Source organism: Toxorhynchites rutilus, chromosome 3, assembly GCF_029784135.1.
Source record: "Toxorhynchites rutilus septentrionalis strain SRP chromosome 3, ASM2978413v1, whole genome shotgun sequence".
NCBI lineage: Eukaryota > Metazoa > Arthropoda > Insecta > Diptera > Culicidae > Toxorhynchites > Toxorhynchites rutilus.
In genome coordinates, this window is record NC_073746.1 from 200,548,490 (window position 1) to 200,563,991 (window position 15,502).

General features: G+C 41.6%; 4 protein-coding genes across 7 annotated transcripts; 3 read left to right on the forward strand and 1 right to left on the reverse strand.

Moving 5' to 3' along the window:
- The first annotated feature begins 566 nt into the window (after positions 1-566).
- Positions 567-3,575, forward strand: LOC129773826 (uncharacterized). Its single transcript, XM_055777479.1, has one exon. It carries the CDS (start codon positions 567-569, stop codon positions 3,573-3,575), a length of 3,009 nt encoding a protein of 1,002 aa, XP_055633454.1.
- Positions 3,576-3,595: 20 nt separating this feature from the next.
- LOC129773827 (uncharacterized) lies at positions 3,596-4,761 on the forward strand. The gene is made up of 2 exons (XM_055777480.1): positions 3,596-4,553; positions 4,616-4,761. Exons 1-2 carry the CDS (start codon positions 3,596-3,598, stop codon positions 4,759-4,761), a joined length of 1,104 nt encoding a protein of 367 aa, XP_055633455.1.
- A 102-nt stretch (positions 4,762-4,863) lies between these two features.
- LOC129778348 (uncharacterized) lies at positions 4,864-9,368 on the forward strand. Of its 4 annotated transcripts, none has more exons than XR_008743424.1 (3): positions 4,864-7,201; positions 8,305-8,601; positions 8,674-9,368. XR_008743424.1 is itself a non-coding variant. In XM_055785212.1 (2 exons), the coding sequence occupies exon 1, from the start codon at positions 4,961-4,963 to the stop codon at positions 5,759-5,761; it is 801 nt and encodes a 266-aa protein (XP_055641187.1). In that variant the 5' UTR covers positions 4,864-4,960; the 3' UTR covers positions 5,762-7,201; positions 8,674-9,368. The 4 variants fall into 4 exon arrangements, 2 of the variants coding, with proteins under 2 accessions (XP_055641187.1, XP_055641188.1); XR_008743425.1 differs by lacking the exon at positions 4,864-7,201 and adding an exon at positions 7,948-8,181; XM_055785212.1 differs by lacking the exon at positions 8,305-8,601.
- Positions 9,369-10,259: 891 nt separating this feature from the next.
- Positions 10,260-12,829, reverse strand: LOC129775682 (uncharacterized). The gene is made up of 2 exons (XM_055780687.1): positions 10,643-12,829; positions 10,260-10,344 (listed from the first exon to the last, which is right to left on the reverse strand). The coding sequence occupies exon 1, from the start codon at positions 12,826-12,828 to the stop codon at positions 11,707-11,709; it is 1,122 nt and encodes a 373-aa protein (XP_055636662.1). The 5' UTR covers position 12,829; the 3' UTR covers positions 10,260-10,344; positions 10,643-11,706.
- Between the last annotated feature and the right edge of the window lie 2,673 nt (positions 12,830-15,502).

Below are 15,502 nucleotides of genomic sequence, written 5' to 3' on the forward strand. Positions count from 1 at the left end.
CAGGGAAATAGGTTCCCTGGCTTAGGAAAGATTTGACTCCCGTGATTCTTAGGCCTCAATTGCCGACATCTAGGGAAATAAGTTCCCTAGATTAATCACGAAGCGCTCGAGAGAGGACGAGCGAAAAGTCTTGCCTTCATAGCAAGCATCTAGGGAATTTCGATTCCTTAGATTATATTTTGGTGGCTCCAGAGAGGAGTAAAAACTTACGCACCTTCGCGGAGTAACCCACCCACCTTCGCGGAGACGAAAAGATCAGCACGAATCCTCGCGCAAGAGGAGTAAATCGTTGGAATCACGATTTTATAAGACTAAGAAGTCAAAATTTAAATTGGAACTCTCGCGCCAGAGAGTGAAATTGAACCCACGTGTATTCAAACGGGAATCACGTTGTAAGAGTGAGATAAGACTTGGAACTCAAGCACTCATAGAAATTGATTTGAAACACACGTGCATTCAAAAGGGAATCACGTTTATAAGAAAGAGATAAGACTTGAAAATTCAAGCACTCAAAAAAGATCTGAATTGAACTCACGTGCATTCAAGAAGGAATCGCGTTATTAAAAATGGCATCTTATAAGGCCAACCCAAATGGGCATTGCCGTCTGTGCACGGACAAAAACGCCAAAGAAGATATTGTCGCATGCGATGAATGCGATCGGTGGTTCCACATTTCATGTGTGGGACTCACATATCTACCTAAAAAAGAGGAAAGGTGGATATGCCCTAAGTGCATGAGCACGGAAAAGATATTAATGGAACTGAAGGTCAAAGTAAAACAATCAGTCTCCGGAAATAGCTTGCAAGAAATCCTACAAGAGAACAGAGCGGCAATGGAAGCTCTGGTGAAGTCCATGAGGACAGTAAATTTAGAATCAAAACCAAGCACTTCAAATCAAATTGAAAGTAGCGATGGTCAAGAACAGGAGGCAGAACCAGAATGGACTGTCTACCTGAAACGGCAGGCATTGATGAGCTTGCCAAGGTTTGGAGGCGCGGCACGAGAATGGCCGAAATTTAAAAAAGCCTTTGATGAGACCACAAAACAAGGTCAATTTAACAGGCTTGAAAATTTGAATCGCCTGCAAACAGTGCTGTACGGAAACGCAGAGAGGAGCGTCCGACAGCTAATGATGGATCCAAATAATATGGATCAAATCATCGATAGACTAGAAGATAATTTCGGAAGACCCGAACTAGTCTACAAAGAATTATTGACCGAACTCACCAACATTAAAAGGGAGAGTCGGAATTTGATTACCGAGATATCCGAAGCTTTGGATAATCTCGTCTGTAATGTGTCTCTGATGGACAGAGAAGAGTATTTGATTGACCACAGACTCGTGGAAGATATCATCAGAAAAATTCCCTACGGTCTACAGGTGAAGTGGACCGAAGAGATGTATGACGGGGCAAAGACTTTAGCTGATCTCAATGAGTGGCTGAAGCCTCATTCAAGAACCAATAGACTGCTGAATGGAACCAGTAGGCCGCAGCCGCGAGAAATAAGTAGACCGCAGCCGCGAGAACTAAGGCCTGAGCGTAGAGTTAATATAAATACGCATCAGGAGAACCGGCCAACAAACCAACGAAAATGTGAAGCATGTCGAGGGAATCATAAACTCCTCGAATGCACAAGATTCAAGGCTATGAAGCCTGAAAAAAGAAATGAATTAGCCTTTAAGGAAAAGGTATGCTTGAGCTGCCTCGCATTCACAAATCACATGATGCGAGACTGCAAAAGAGCAAAACAATGTGGAATTAATGGATGTAAGTTCAAACATCATCCATTGATTCATAAATCTCAAGAGAGAAATACAAGTGGTCAAAATGAATCGGAAGGACGAAGTAGTCCAAATACACAAGAGGGTGAGATACACAATCACCAACAAATAACAAAATCCAACGTATTCTACCAAATAGTTCCTGTGACGCTGAAAAATAATGACAAAATCATCAACACGTTCGCTTTCTTGGATGCGGGGTCATCACTCTCTCTAATAGACGAGGAGATTGCGAACAAGTTAGGGCTCAACGGAAGAATTGATCCGTTCATACTAAAATGGACGCAGAACGTCACGAGAAACGAACAGAACAGCCGTAGAGTTCAGGTACGAATCAACGGCAACAATGAAAAAGAATACGTCATGAAAGGAGTGAGAACGATAAAGAATCTCCAACTCCCAGAGCAAAGCTTCAACAAGGAGGTGATGGAGAAAAGGTATCCATACCTCAAGAATCTGCCGTTGAGCAGTTACAGCAGTATACGCCCGACAATATTGATTGGACTGAGTCACAGTCACTTGTTGATTCCATTCGAAAGGCGAATGAGAAAACCGAACAAGCCCACAGCGCTACGAACCAAACTTGGATGGTTCATGTTCGGCAACATATCGTCCAACGTGCAAGGCGGACACATCATGGTCATTCAGCAAGAAGAAGACATGAACAAGGCTTTGCATAAATATTTCTCCACCGAAGACTTCGGTGTGAAATTATTCAAGAATCTACCAAAATCAGCTGAGGAAGAAAAGGCTGAACAAATATTAAAAAGTACTATGAAATACAAGGATGGTAGATACGAAGTTGGACTGCTATGGAAAGATGAGGAAACGAAATTTCCAAACAGCTACAACAATGCAGCAAAAAGGCTGACAACCAGTGAGAGAATGTTAAAGAAAGACCCAGAGTTGAAAAAATGGGCAATAGAAACATTTGCGGATTACGAGAAGAAAGGCTACATCCGCAAACTGTCAGAGGAAGAAATTATGAAGCCGGTACCAAGAGTGTATTATCTTCCACACTTTATTGTGCACAACAAAAATAAGTTGCCACCTAAGCCAAGGTTGGTTTTCGATGCAGCGGCAAAGATACAAGGTGTATCGTTCAACACGGAACTGTTATCAGGGCCGGATGCTACTACGTCATTGTTCGGCGTTTTAGTAAGATTCCGAGAAGGAGCAATTGCTGTATGTGGAGACATCAAAGAGATGTTCCATCAAGTACGAATCCGAGCTGAAGATCAACACGCTCAGAGATTCTTATGGAGAGATTGTGATAGCAGCAAGAAACCTGATATATACGTTATGCAGGTGATGACATTCGGATCAACCTGTTCACCGTCATGTGCACAAGCGGTTAAAAACCACAACGCAGAAAAATTCAGGAAATATTGTCCAGTGGCGACCGAAGCAATCATAAAGCAACACTACGTCGACGATTATCTGGATAGTTTTGAAGAGCTCGATAAGGCAGCAGAAATAGTACTACATGTTATGAAAATTCACGATCACGCGGGTTTCCACATCAGAAACTTTGTGTCAAACAGCAGAAAACTTCTTCAAAGTTTACCCTCGGAACGTGTACAAATTTCCGGAATCAAAATGTTCGAAGAAAAGGATTCAATGACCGAAAAGGTACTTGGTGTATATTGGAACACCACATCTGACACACTCGGCTATCAAATCAAATTAGACAAGCTAGGAAGTGATGTTACACAAATGCTACGTTTACCAACAAAGAGAGAGGTACTAGCCTTCGTGATGAGTGTCTACGATCCACTTGGACTCATATAACTGTGCATGGAAGAATCCTCATGCAAAGGCTGCACATAGCAAATATAGATTGGGATGACGAAATTCCCGAGAAGTTGCAGTCAGACTGGCAACACTGGTTAGAAATTATTAAATCTGCTGAGAGCGTAACGATACCAAGATACATCCTCGAAGAAAGAACAGGTGAAGTAGAACTACACACCTTTGTAGATGCTTCTGAGAAAGCATTTTGTGCATGTGTGTTCGTAAGAAGTGTATCTGGAAACACACCACACGTAAGACTTCTATCAGCAAAATCAAGAGTAGCACCAGTAAAACCATTGAGCATACCACGCCTAGAGCTACAAGCGGCCGTTTTAGGAAGCCGATTAACCAAAACGATAGTAGAAGAAACAAGACTAAAGATTGTTAGCAAAACATTTTGGAGCGATTCGCAAACTGTGCTCTCGTGGATCAAAAGCCCGAAACGAAGAAGCACATTTGTAATGCATCGGGTAGGTGAAATCCTGGAAGACAACAGGAAAAATGAATGGCGATGGGTGCCAACAGATGAAAATCCAGCCGATGAAGGCACAAAGGAAAAGCTAGGAAAATCACAATGGTTTGAGGGACCTGATTTCCTAAAGCTCTCAGAGTCGTCATGGCCTTCCACTGAAGTGAAGGAAACAGACAAAGAGTTGAGAGAAACAGTGTTAGTTCACGAAGAACTATGCAAACTTAGTTTCATCGATAAGTACAAGGAGTACTCAGATTGGTGGAAGTTGGTGAAGAACCTTTGTGTATTAAACAGGATAAAGGAAAGATTACGTCGTGGATATGTTCCAGACATTGAGTACAAAGACTACCAAAGAGCTGAGAACGTGCTCTATAGAAAGATACAATGGGAAGCGTTTCCAACAGAGATGGAAACTTTATTCAATGGCGGAACAATAGCGTCAGGACCATTGGTCAGTTACGCATACTTCCTAGACGAGGCAGGGGTAATGAGAAGTGGAGGACGTTTGAAGAAAACCATGTCAGTACCATGGACTACAAGAACGCCAATATTGCTCCCACAAAAGCATCCATATACGTATTTGATCGTGAAAGCAACACACGAAAGATATTTCCACCACGGCGAAAACACCATCATAGCAGCATTACGGCAGAAGTATTGGATACTGCATATAAGAACAGTATTAGCAAACGTCAAGAAGAATTGCAATAGGTGCAAAATACGACGCGCAACTCCGGTAGAGCCGATGATGGCAGATTTACCACATTTCCGCACAGAAGCGCATATACCTCCATTTACGAAATGCGGAGTAGATTACTTCGGACCTTTCGAAGTAGCGGTAAAGAGATCGCTCGAGAAGAGATGGGGCGTCATATTCACCTGTCTCTCAACAAGAGCAGTACATATTGAGATGGCAGAAAATCTCAGTACTGATGCGTTCATGGTCGTGTTAAGGAACTTCCAGAACCGAAGAGGAAAGGTCACCAGTATCTACAGCGACAACGGAACGAATTTCGTTGGAGCAGAGCGAGAGTTAAAGTCGCTGGTCAATGAAATCAACGAGAAGATGGGCAAAAATGAAGCAGCAAAGATGGAAATCCAGTGGAGATTCAACCCACCTTCAGCACCACATTTTGGAGGCGCTTGGGAGAGATTAATAAGAAACGTCAAAGTGGCACTAGCAGAGATCCTGAAAGTTTGGGACAGAAGCAAGCCATCAGCAGCAACGTTGCAAGCCGCATTCATCCAAGCGGAATTCTTAGTCAACTCTCGACCGTTGACACACATACCAGTCTCCTGCATCGACGATGAAGTGTTGACGCCATTCCACGCGTTAATAGGAAGAGCAAGAGAGTATGCCCCACCGTATGCACCAACGACCAGTCAGTATGACACAGCGCAATGGAGACGCATTCAACATTATTCCAAGTTGTTTTGGAACCGATGGAAGAAGGAGTACTTACCAACTCTGTTAAAGCGTAATAAGAATACGCAGAAAGTAGAACCGATCAAAGTCAACGACATCGTCTTAATCACGGACGACGACGCACCACCAGGAAAATGGCTCAAAGGAAGAATCATCGAAACGTTTGTGGCGAAAGATGGTCAAGTTCGCCAAGTGAAGATACAAACCACTAAGGGGATCCTCAAACGACCAGCAGTCAAAGTAGCAGTGCTGGACATAGTCAAAGGAAATGATCCAGCCAACTGAGCGAGAACTGATGTAAGCTCGCGCCAGAGCCAAGATGTATAAGTCAAGGACAAAGCATTGAGGAGGACAAGCTGCGTTATATCCGAAAGAAGCAGCCAATAGAAGAAAGCTCGCGCTAAAGCCAATATACCCAAGATGAACCATCGACCCGACATTGAAGAGACAATCAGGCGATGTGTCGAAGAATTGAAAAAAAGAAGAAACTAAAGTGATTTCAAACTCTGTTAGAATATAAGGATGAATGTAAAATAAATGATGCTCCGAAAACATGTAAATAAATAGAGATATAAGTAACACAGGTAGCATAGGGTCCGTTCAGGAATTTTATAAATCGAACAAGTAGATTTATCAGGGCCGGAATGTTACGGACCCAATTTAGATAGCAAGGCCGGCCAATAAACAAAATAATGTTATTGAAGTGCAAACGAGCGCATAGAAAATTTATAGCCCAATGAATCACCAATGCCAGATACGGCCATGTGATTCATCCCTTTCTTATTTTTCTTTTCCTTTTGTATAGCTTCAGACAAGCGGTGCATGACGCACCAGAAAGTAGGGACAAATAAATAAACAAATTTGTGACCCGCACGATCCTCTGAATAGATCGTATTACTCATAGTGTAGCGCAGGCATACAAGATAGGAAATCACGTGTTCATTTGGGACCGTGAGCAGGCAGCATAGACAGATAAGGCGCCTGGAATACACAAAGACAACAAGGCACCAGGCGAAGGATGATTATTGCTGGTAATAAGCCTGGCCTCGCCCATTATCGAATATACGAAGGGCTGTAAACAAAAATAACATTCTAAGCCGGCGATGAGTAATAAACTTTCTAAATTGTACCCCTCTAGCGAGAGCAACAGAGGGAATAGCTATAGGTCCGCAGAGATAAGCGGGTAGTAATTACATGTAGGGAAATAGCAGGCAGACAATCGATATGGGCTCGGTTGTCTGAGAAGGAAAGAGAGATCTCTTCTCTCCTTTATAGTCTTAACGCCTAGGAATGAATTCTTGGGTATATATACTCGGGATTCTGGCCTAGGAAGAGCAGTACAGTTCAGTTCAGTTCAGACAAGGTTCAATTCACAAATTCACACGAAAAGTTCAAATTCATGTTAAGAAGCCAATTCAAGTTCAAAATTCGAAAGTTCAAATCGAAAAGTTCGATTTCAAGTTAAAATTCAATTATAAAGTTTGTTTTGTAAAGTCTTTATAAGTTGTTAAAATAAAGTTAGTAAAACCTTAAACACGTGAGATCATTCCAACCAACGAGACGAGCGCCCGGCGGTAATCGTGATCAGAGTTCCTAACAGGGAAGGAACTCAAAAAAGGGCAGATTGGTGATACCTTAAATCCGAAACCATTCACCAGCGTTGACAACTAGGCGCCACGCATCCAAGGCCAGAGCTCCTAACAAGGAAGGAGCTCAAAATTAAAGGTATAAAAACATTCCCAATTTTCCCATCCGAAAGTAGTTACGAGTTTCACTCGGACGGACCAATCTGGAGCCGTCTGATTCTGAAACGTATTCGTGATTACGGGAACTTTGGAAGGGGCTTAGCCCGTAAGAGACAAAAAACAAGTCCAGGGAAATAGGTTCCCTGGCTTAGGAAAGATTTGACTCTTGCCTTCATAGCAAGCATCTAGGGAATTTCGATTCCTTAGATTATAATATGAATAGAAAACATTAAAATAAACTCTTTCGCTTGAATGTAATTTTCGATTCCAATGGAAACTGACTGATTATTTTGCAGCAACTATGGTATCTTTCCGGATTATTCTAGAGTGCTCGATAAGCACCAAACGAAAAGAGTTGCGCACGTGTTATGAATGGCGGCTGCTCCAATGCATCAAACGGAATAAATTTTCGATGATGGCACTCTCTTGGTCTCCTTTTCAGTGACACCACTCTTCTCCAGACGGATTTCTTTCTGGCCTAAGGTGCATAAACAGGCTCTTGGTGACGCCGTTTATCAGCACTTTCATGATGAACGAAATTAGCTTCGCCACAACAGCGACAACATGCTCCAAACGCTGTTCAATTATATCCCAGTTAGTCAATGAGTAGTGTATCTAATAAATATTGAAAGGGGAGTCAAATAGAAACGATTTTATTATTAAATCAAAATTTCGAAGATTTTTTTATTGTGTATATGAAAAGTTATTTTTCCATAAACTGCCGTAATTCGCGTCATCGAAGGTACGGTGTCGGTATGTAAACAAACCGTTGCATATTTTCTCTGTAATTAATATATTGATTTCTCGAAAACTTGTACCGTGTTTATCTTACAATTAGTGGAAATTGTTGAGAAATAGTTTTTCTTAGCTGTTTCGATGCTCCGAACCAAAATTTATTGTCATTTAGTAGTGAAAAAAAGCCGTTGAAGTACACCCTCTGTCAATCTACCTGCGAGAGAGGTAAACCGAATTAATGAAATTTAATATAAAAATATCCGCTTAGTGTTCATAAAATACCTAAAATACAAAGATCTGGCTTCTATTCAATCAGTGCTCTAATATTTTTCAAAATATTTTTCTTAGAACGTGTGAAATATGGACGTCAAAAGCTGCGCAAATTGCCCGGAGAACATGCAAGTCGGGCGAAACTTGCTTGAAGCTGACTCCGAACAATCTGCAAAATTCAAAAGCCGTATTGTTTGTGTCGTCCCCGGATGTAAGCAGAGATATCGCCCCGGAATTTCTTTTCATGCCTTCCCTCCGAAAATGGACAAATCGCGGTATCTAACTGGATCCAACGACTACGGCTAAAGATAGAACCTACAAAAACCTCCCGTATTAGTAGCCTCCATTTCACCGTGTCGAACTTCTACTCTCCAAGTATGAAGTGTAATACACGCCTTGAAGCAATAATATTATAATTTTTTTTTATTATTATTTTACTTTTTATAGAAACAAGCCGTGCCACTGATCGCTTAATTCTTAGGCCATCAGCAGTTCCCGACTTGAATTTGCCACAACCTCCCATCAGCGAAGCCAGGAAAAGACTTATTGAGGGCCGTGCTGAACGTGCTGCAAACCGTGCCAAAGTTGGGACAGCGATGGACCAGAGACATGATACACCAAACCTTTCAGATCTTGCCATCGATGCTGAATGTGCAGATCATCCCGAAGTCTGTGTTTCTACAATAGAGAAAGCAGTTCAGGTAGACACTACGGATTTGGATAAACTTAAAGTCAAGCGTATCTCAGCGATCTCCTTTGGAAGCGATGACGATCTTGTATCATGGACTGGACTTAAATCAAGAGAAATGTTCGAATCTATTGTCAAATCAGTGACTCTCGTGAAGCAGTATCGTCAAATGCCTAAATCTACAGTGAAGCTAGAAGAGGAAATACCGGATTCCTACACAATAGACATGTTAAGAATATATATTTTTAAATAAATAGGCCTTTACTAAAGTGTTTCTTCCCTGAAACTACCTTTTTTAAACAAGTCGTTTATTAGTAGCCTCTTGATGAGTTCAAAGTAATTCCTTAAGCACAGAGGCGAATTAATTACTTATTATTCAAAACACGTTATAGTGCATTTTGCACCAAGTTGGACTGTTTCGGCCTTCTCCATAAGTGCGAAAATACGAATAAAAGTGCGCTCTAATATCGAATCATGTTGGTATCTTCAGCGCACTTATTCTTCGATTGATAACGAATAAGTGCGCTGAAGACAGCAAATCGATTTGATGCAAGGTCGCACTTTTATTCACATTTTCGCACTTTTGAAAAAGTGTGAAACAGTCCAACTTGGTGCAAAATGTGCAATAATAAAGAAATAAAATAAAACATACTTAAGCAAATGATACAAAACAACCATTTGGAGAAGGGGGTCTCCGTAGCCACATTGGTTACGCGTTCGCTTAGTAAGCGATCGATCGTGAGTTCAAAACTCAGGGCCCTCATTGACCATCTTTGTGTTGTTACAGAATAGCCACGTCCATGCAACAATCATCAGCGATGGAGATCGATCCACGGTCGAAATAAGATCGATTCATCCATACAACTGCTCTGCCCTGCAGACACATCGGGCTACTGTTCTATAAATAACTCAACAATGATCAATCAACTGTCTCCGCTGTCCGGTGGTCCAACTGGATAATGGAAGAACAGAAAGAATAACTCTTACACCTAAATGGCTACTGTGTGAATGTACCATATGTAATGGTATAGAAGGAATACTGGCGAATGGCAACTGTGTAATGTGCTAATTATAGATATGATAACCATGTGACATGTACACGATTAAAATTCGGCTCTGTAACAGCTAAAATGCTAATGAGCCTTAAATAAATAAATGGGATAAAAAAAAAAAAACCATTTGGAGAAGGAGATTTTCGTACGAATTTTTATTGTATGGGGTTCCGAGCTTGGAGATGATGATTGGAGGCAGGACTAGAAAATACTGAAGCCTTCATCGTCAACTTCTTCAACACCAACTATTGAAAGATATTCAGCTTTGAATACTCTTTCGCCTTCGACGACTAAACGGCTTCCACCCGCAGCGTAATCGAACACATCCGCAAACTCCACAGCCACGTAGCAGGTTTCATTTTCTCCGACTGATGGCTCCTGATAATGCATGAAACAAGGTCACAGAAAAACACTTATAAGTTAAATTCAACTTAAGCTACGGCAAAGTTTTTTTCACTGCATAAGGAAAACTCATTTTCCAACCGTTTGGAAGATAAATTTTGCACACAAATATTAATTTTTTATTAAAATTTAGTATCCTGAAAGTTTGTTTACTTTTTCACAAGTAAAGACAGTGTCCTTTGGATGCGGTAAGAAAACGTTTTCCCCTGCAGTAAATTTATGTGATTCAACTAAATAAGCATCCTAGAGGATAGTTCGTTCGATACATACTCACCATTACGAAAATTGCTGCAAAAAACGTTAAAAACGGTGCGTTTAAAAATCACATTCTTTTTGCAATTCTTTGTTGACATTCGCTTCACGCACACAAGCTGTCAAATTCAGCTTTGTAGTCGCGAATCTCGCAAAGTGACGCAAGCGCTAAAATAGACATTTTACTTTTTCTTATAGATCGATAAAGAATACCAAATCCTTTCAAACAACTGTGGAGTTTTACAGAAATGTGAAAAAATGGCCCCGTAAAACTATAAAAACGGAGTGGCGCAAGCGCCATTTCTTCTATGATGTGACGTAATTTGATTGTGATGCGATGTAATTATTTATCTGTTCTGATAGCACAGGATGAATGAGCAGGAACAGCACATTTCGCATAACAGCATCTTCCGTAATGGACGTTTAGCATAATGGGAGTCACATGTCTTCTTTCTTGTTTAAAAAACGCTCTTCCGAAAAGCTCGTCATGCCAAATATTTTTTCTCCACCGAAACGTATCTTGTAACAAAACTCAAAACATCCTCGCGTAAACTGTATCTGCTTTTTTTTATCCAAAATATATATTTTTATTAAGGCTCATATGGCGTCAACCTGACGGGGCCGGGAGTTCAATATTTCGACAATGTTTGCCTTATAACTATGTTAGTAATATGTAACCGATTACTCGCGGTTGGCTCGAGGTTAGTATTACAAGTGTTTTCGTAATTGTGATGTTGCTGTCTTCAATGATCTGTACCTGTGCCCGACACAGGATACTTCCTATTGGGATGCAGCTGACCATTAATCAGCAACGCCCCCCTAGTCTGTACCCCATATCTAGCGTGGTGCGTCTTCTCGAGGAATCCAGGATAGAATGGTCACTAGCCGGCGCAATCATCAGCTCGTGTTGTCATGTTGTCATGAGCGGTACAACCTTTGGCTTTTGTTGAATCATCAGTGGACTGCACAACCTTTGGTCCGTGTATCTGTAAAGAGTGTGTGTATGTATGTATTGCCGCGACTAAGTAAAAGTTTATAGATCGGATAGGAGGGATACGAAACAGAGACACAACGAAGGAAACATCATTAAACGTTGACATCGGCGTTTCTGAGGAACAGGTATAGATGAAGCAGAAGATCAGGATCACGGCTACCTAAGATATCCCGGACGGGGATATCCGATTGTCTGCCTTTTGCTCTCAGTGCTCTAGAGAGCTGAGAGCGAGCAACATGGAACCGGATACACGACCAGACAATATGCTCGATGTCGTGGTAGCCATCGCCACAATCACAAAGATTGTTTGCTGCGAGCCCAATGCGATAGAGATGCGCGTTTAGGTTGTAGTGATTGGACATAAGCCGAGATATCACACGAATGAAATCACGACCGACATTCAATCCCTTAAACCAAGCTTTCGTCGAAACCTTAGGGATAATCGTATGTAACCAACGACCGAACTCATCTTCACTCCACATGCGCTGCCAACTAACGAGTGTGTCCTGACGAGGAATGTGAAAAAATTCGTTATAAGCAATTTGCCTTTCAAAAAGTGTGTCTTCTGAAGCGCCCACCTTAGCTAGCGAGTCCGCTTTCTCATTCCCCGGAATCGAGCAATGAGAGGGAACCCATGCTAAGGTAATCTTGAATAATTTTTCGACCAAAACACTCAATAGATGTCTTATTCTTGTTAGGAAATAAGATGAGCGTTTATCAACTTTCATTGAGCGGATTGCCTCTATTGAGCTGAGACTGTCTGAAAAAATAAAATAATGGTCGATAGGCAATGTTTCAATGATCCCTAAAGCGTAGTATATCGCACCCAGTTCAGCGACATACACGGAACAAGGATCTTTGAGTTTGAAAGAGGCACGGGAATTTTCATTGAAGATGCCGAAGCCAGTGGACCCGTTTATGCATGAACCGTCAGTAAAGAACATTTTATCAGATCTAACTTTCCCATATTCTACATAAAATATCTCCGGAATATAATCGGAGCGTAGATGATCTGGGATTCCATGGATCTTTGGTCGCATGGACAGATCAAAATTGACAGAGGAATTGCAAAAGTATGGGAAGCAAACTTGGTTGGAGATGCCCGGTGAAGGGTGCACTTCATGGGTAAGGTACTCATGGTATAAAGACATAAAACTTGACTGAGGAGTCAGTTGGAGTAGATTTTCGAAGTTATCAATCACCAATGGATTCATGATCTTGCAACGGATGAGAAATCTGTAGGATAATTCTGTGAACCGAAGAGTAAGCGGGGGTACTCCTGCCAAAACTTCGAGACTCATCGTATGTGTCGAATGCAAACACCCCATGGCTATACGCAAGCAACGATATTGTATTCTCTCCAGCTTGAGAATATGAATCCTGGCAGCTGATCGGAAGCAAAAACTGCCATATTCCAACACTGATAATATCGTTGTTTTGTACAACTGAATGAGGTCTCCTAGATGGGCGCCCCACCATGTTCCGGTTATTGTTTGGAGAAAATTGATTCTTTGCTGGCATTTCTGTTTCAAATACGCAATGTGTATTCCCCAGGTACATTTAGAGTCAAAATATACTCCAAGGTATTTGAAAAACATCGAGTGCCTGATCGCTTTACCGGATAGGTGAAGCTGGAATTGGGCGGGTTCGTGCTTCCTAGAAAAAACGACCATTTCGGTTTTCTCCGTAGAGAATTCGATACCCAGCTTGAGAGCCCACGTGAACAGGTTGTTCAGGGGATACCCTTGCAAGATATTGCAAGGATTTTTGCAGAACGGCGGGATTAGTACCCGTGATGGAAATAACTCCATCGTCTGCAAGTTGTCTCAACGTGCAATCTCTAGTTAGACAATCATCTATATCATTGACGTAAAAACTGTACAAGAGGGGGCTTAGGCAGGAGCCTTGTGGCAGGCCCATAAAACTGTATCGAGAAGATTTCAAGCTGCCATGATTGAAAAACATGTGCTTTTCTGACAGTAAATTGTACAGGAAATTATTCAGAATTGGCGAAAGCCCACGATTATGAAGTTTCTCTGAGAGAATTTCCATGGAAACTGAATCAAATGCTCCTTTGATATCGAGAAAAACGGAAGCCATTTGTTCTTTGCGAGTAAATGCGATTTGGATTTCAGAAGATAGCAGCGCGAGACAATCGTTCGTCCCTTTACCTCGGCGGAAGCCAAACTGCGTATTTGACAGCAAATTGTTCGTTTCAACCCACTTGTCCAAACGAAGTAGAATCGTTTTCTCTAACAATTTACGAATACAGGATAACATTGCAATCGGCCTATACGAATTGTGATCGCAAGCCGGCTTGTTGGGTTTTCGTATGGCTATCACTCTCACTTGTCTTCAGTCATGCGGGACTATATTCAGCTCCAGAAACTTGTTGAACAAGTTCAGCAAACGCTGTTTTGCCAAGTCGGGAAGATTCTTCAACAAGTTGAATTTAATCGTGTCCGACCCCGGAGCTGAATTGTTACATGAGAGAAGTGCAATTGAGAATTCTACCATCGAAAAAGTCTCATAGTCGCCTTGGAGCGGAATGTCGCGTACGACAAAAACAGGAACGGAATCGGGACAAACCTTTCTTGCAAATTTGAAAATCCAACGGTCAGAGTATTCCTCACTTTCATTTGTATGGTTCCAGCCACGCATTCTCCTAGCCGTATTCCAAAGAGTGCTCATAGCTGTCTCCCTTGACAAACCATTGACGAACTTCCGCCAATATCCACCCTTTTTTGCTTTAATCAGACCTTTTAGTTTGGCTTCTAGAGCTTGGTACTTTCGAAACCATTCCACTAATCCAGTTTTCCTGAATTTTTTGAAAGCGGATGATTTATCAAGGTAGACCTTTGAACACTCCTTGTCCCACCAAAATGATGGAGGACGACGTCGGAAAGTGGTAGCAGGAACACGTTTCTTTTGAGCTTGAAGTGCGCTTTCATAAATCAAACTCGATATAAAGTTATACTCTTCGAGTGGAGGAAGTTCATGCATTGAAACAAGTGCTTCAGATATTATTTCTGCAAATTTTCTCCAGTCAATATTTTTCGTGAGGTCATACGCAATATCGACAGACTCACGAGAACCTGATTCATTGGCGATCGATAAAATTATTGGCAGGTGATCACTACCGTGGGGATCTTGGATTACCTTCCACGTGCAATCCAGGGATAATGAAGAAGAGCAAAGTGATATGTCTAGCATACTTGCCCGTGCAGGATGGTTGGCTATCCTAGTTGCTTCCCTTGTATTTAAAACTGTCATGTTGAAGTTGTCGCACAGATCATAAATCAACGTGGCACGGCTGTCATCATAGTGTGACCCCCATGCTGTTCCATGGGAGTTGAGGTCACCTAAGATTAGCCGCGGCTCCGGCTTGCTGATCTGCTTTACATCGGATAATTTTTGACGGCATCATCTTATGTTTTCAATTGCATTTTGGATTGAAAAAAAAATTGGTTCTGTCCATAATTGTTACAATCGGTTTCTCAACTACGTTAGCCTGCTCGACGCATGCTACAAAGTCAAAAAATATGTAAAACTTTTCCCCCTGATGCTTTCTCGTGCTCCTTTTAACTCCGGCATTTTGAAGAAACTATTTGAAAACAGATTCTCGCATACGTTGATGAATGTACGCCAATCGGTTGTGGAAACAGCGATATAAATTTGCTGTTTCCATAACAAACTGGCGTTGGTAATGCGGGCGCTACACGATTCGTCCAACGTTCCACTCAAACTCAAACATTTGATTCGATGAATCGACAAATGTTATGACGAATGTGCTGCTACACGGTGAAGTGAATGTTCGATTCAATGCAATCGGTCCATACAATCGGCGAGTATTTGGATCGAACGTTTATTGTTTTTATTTACCATCAA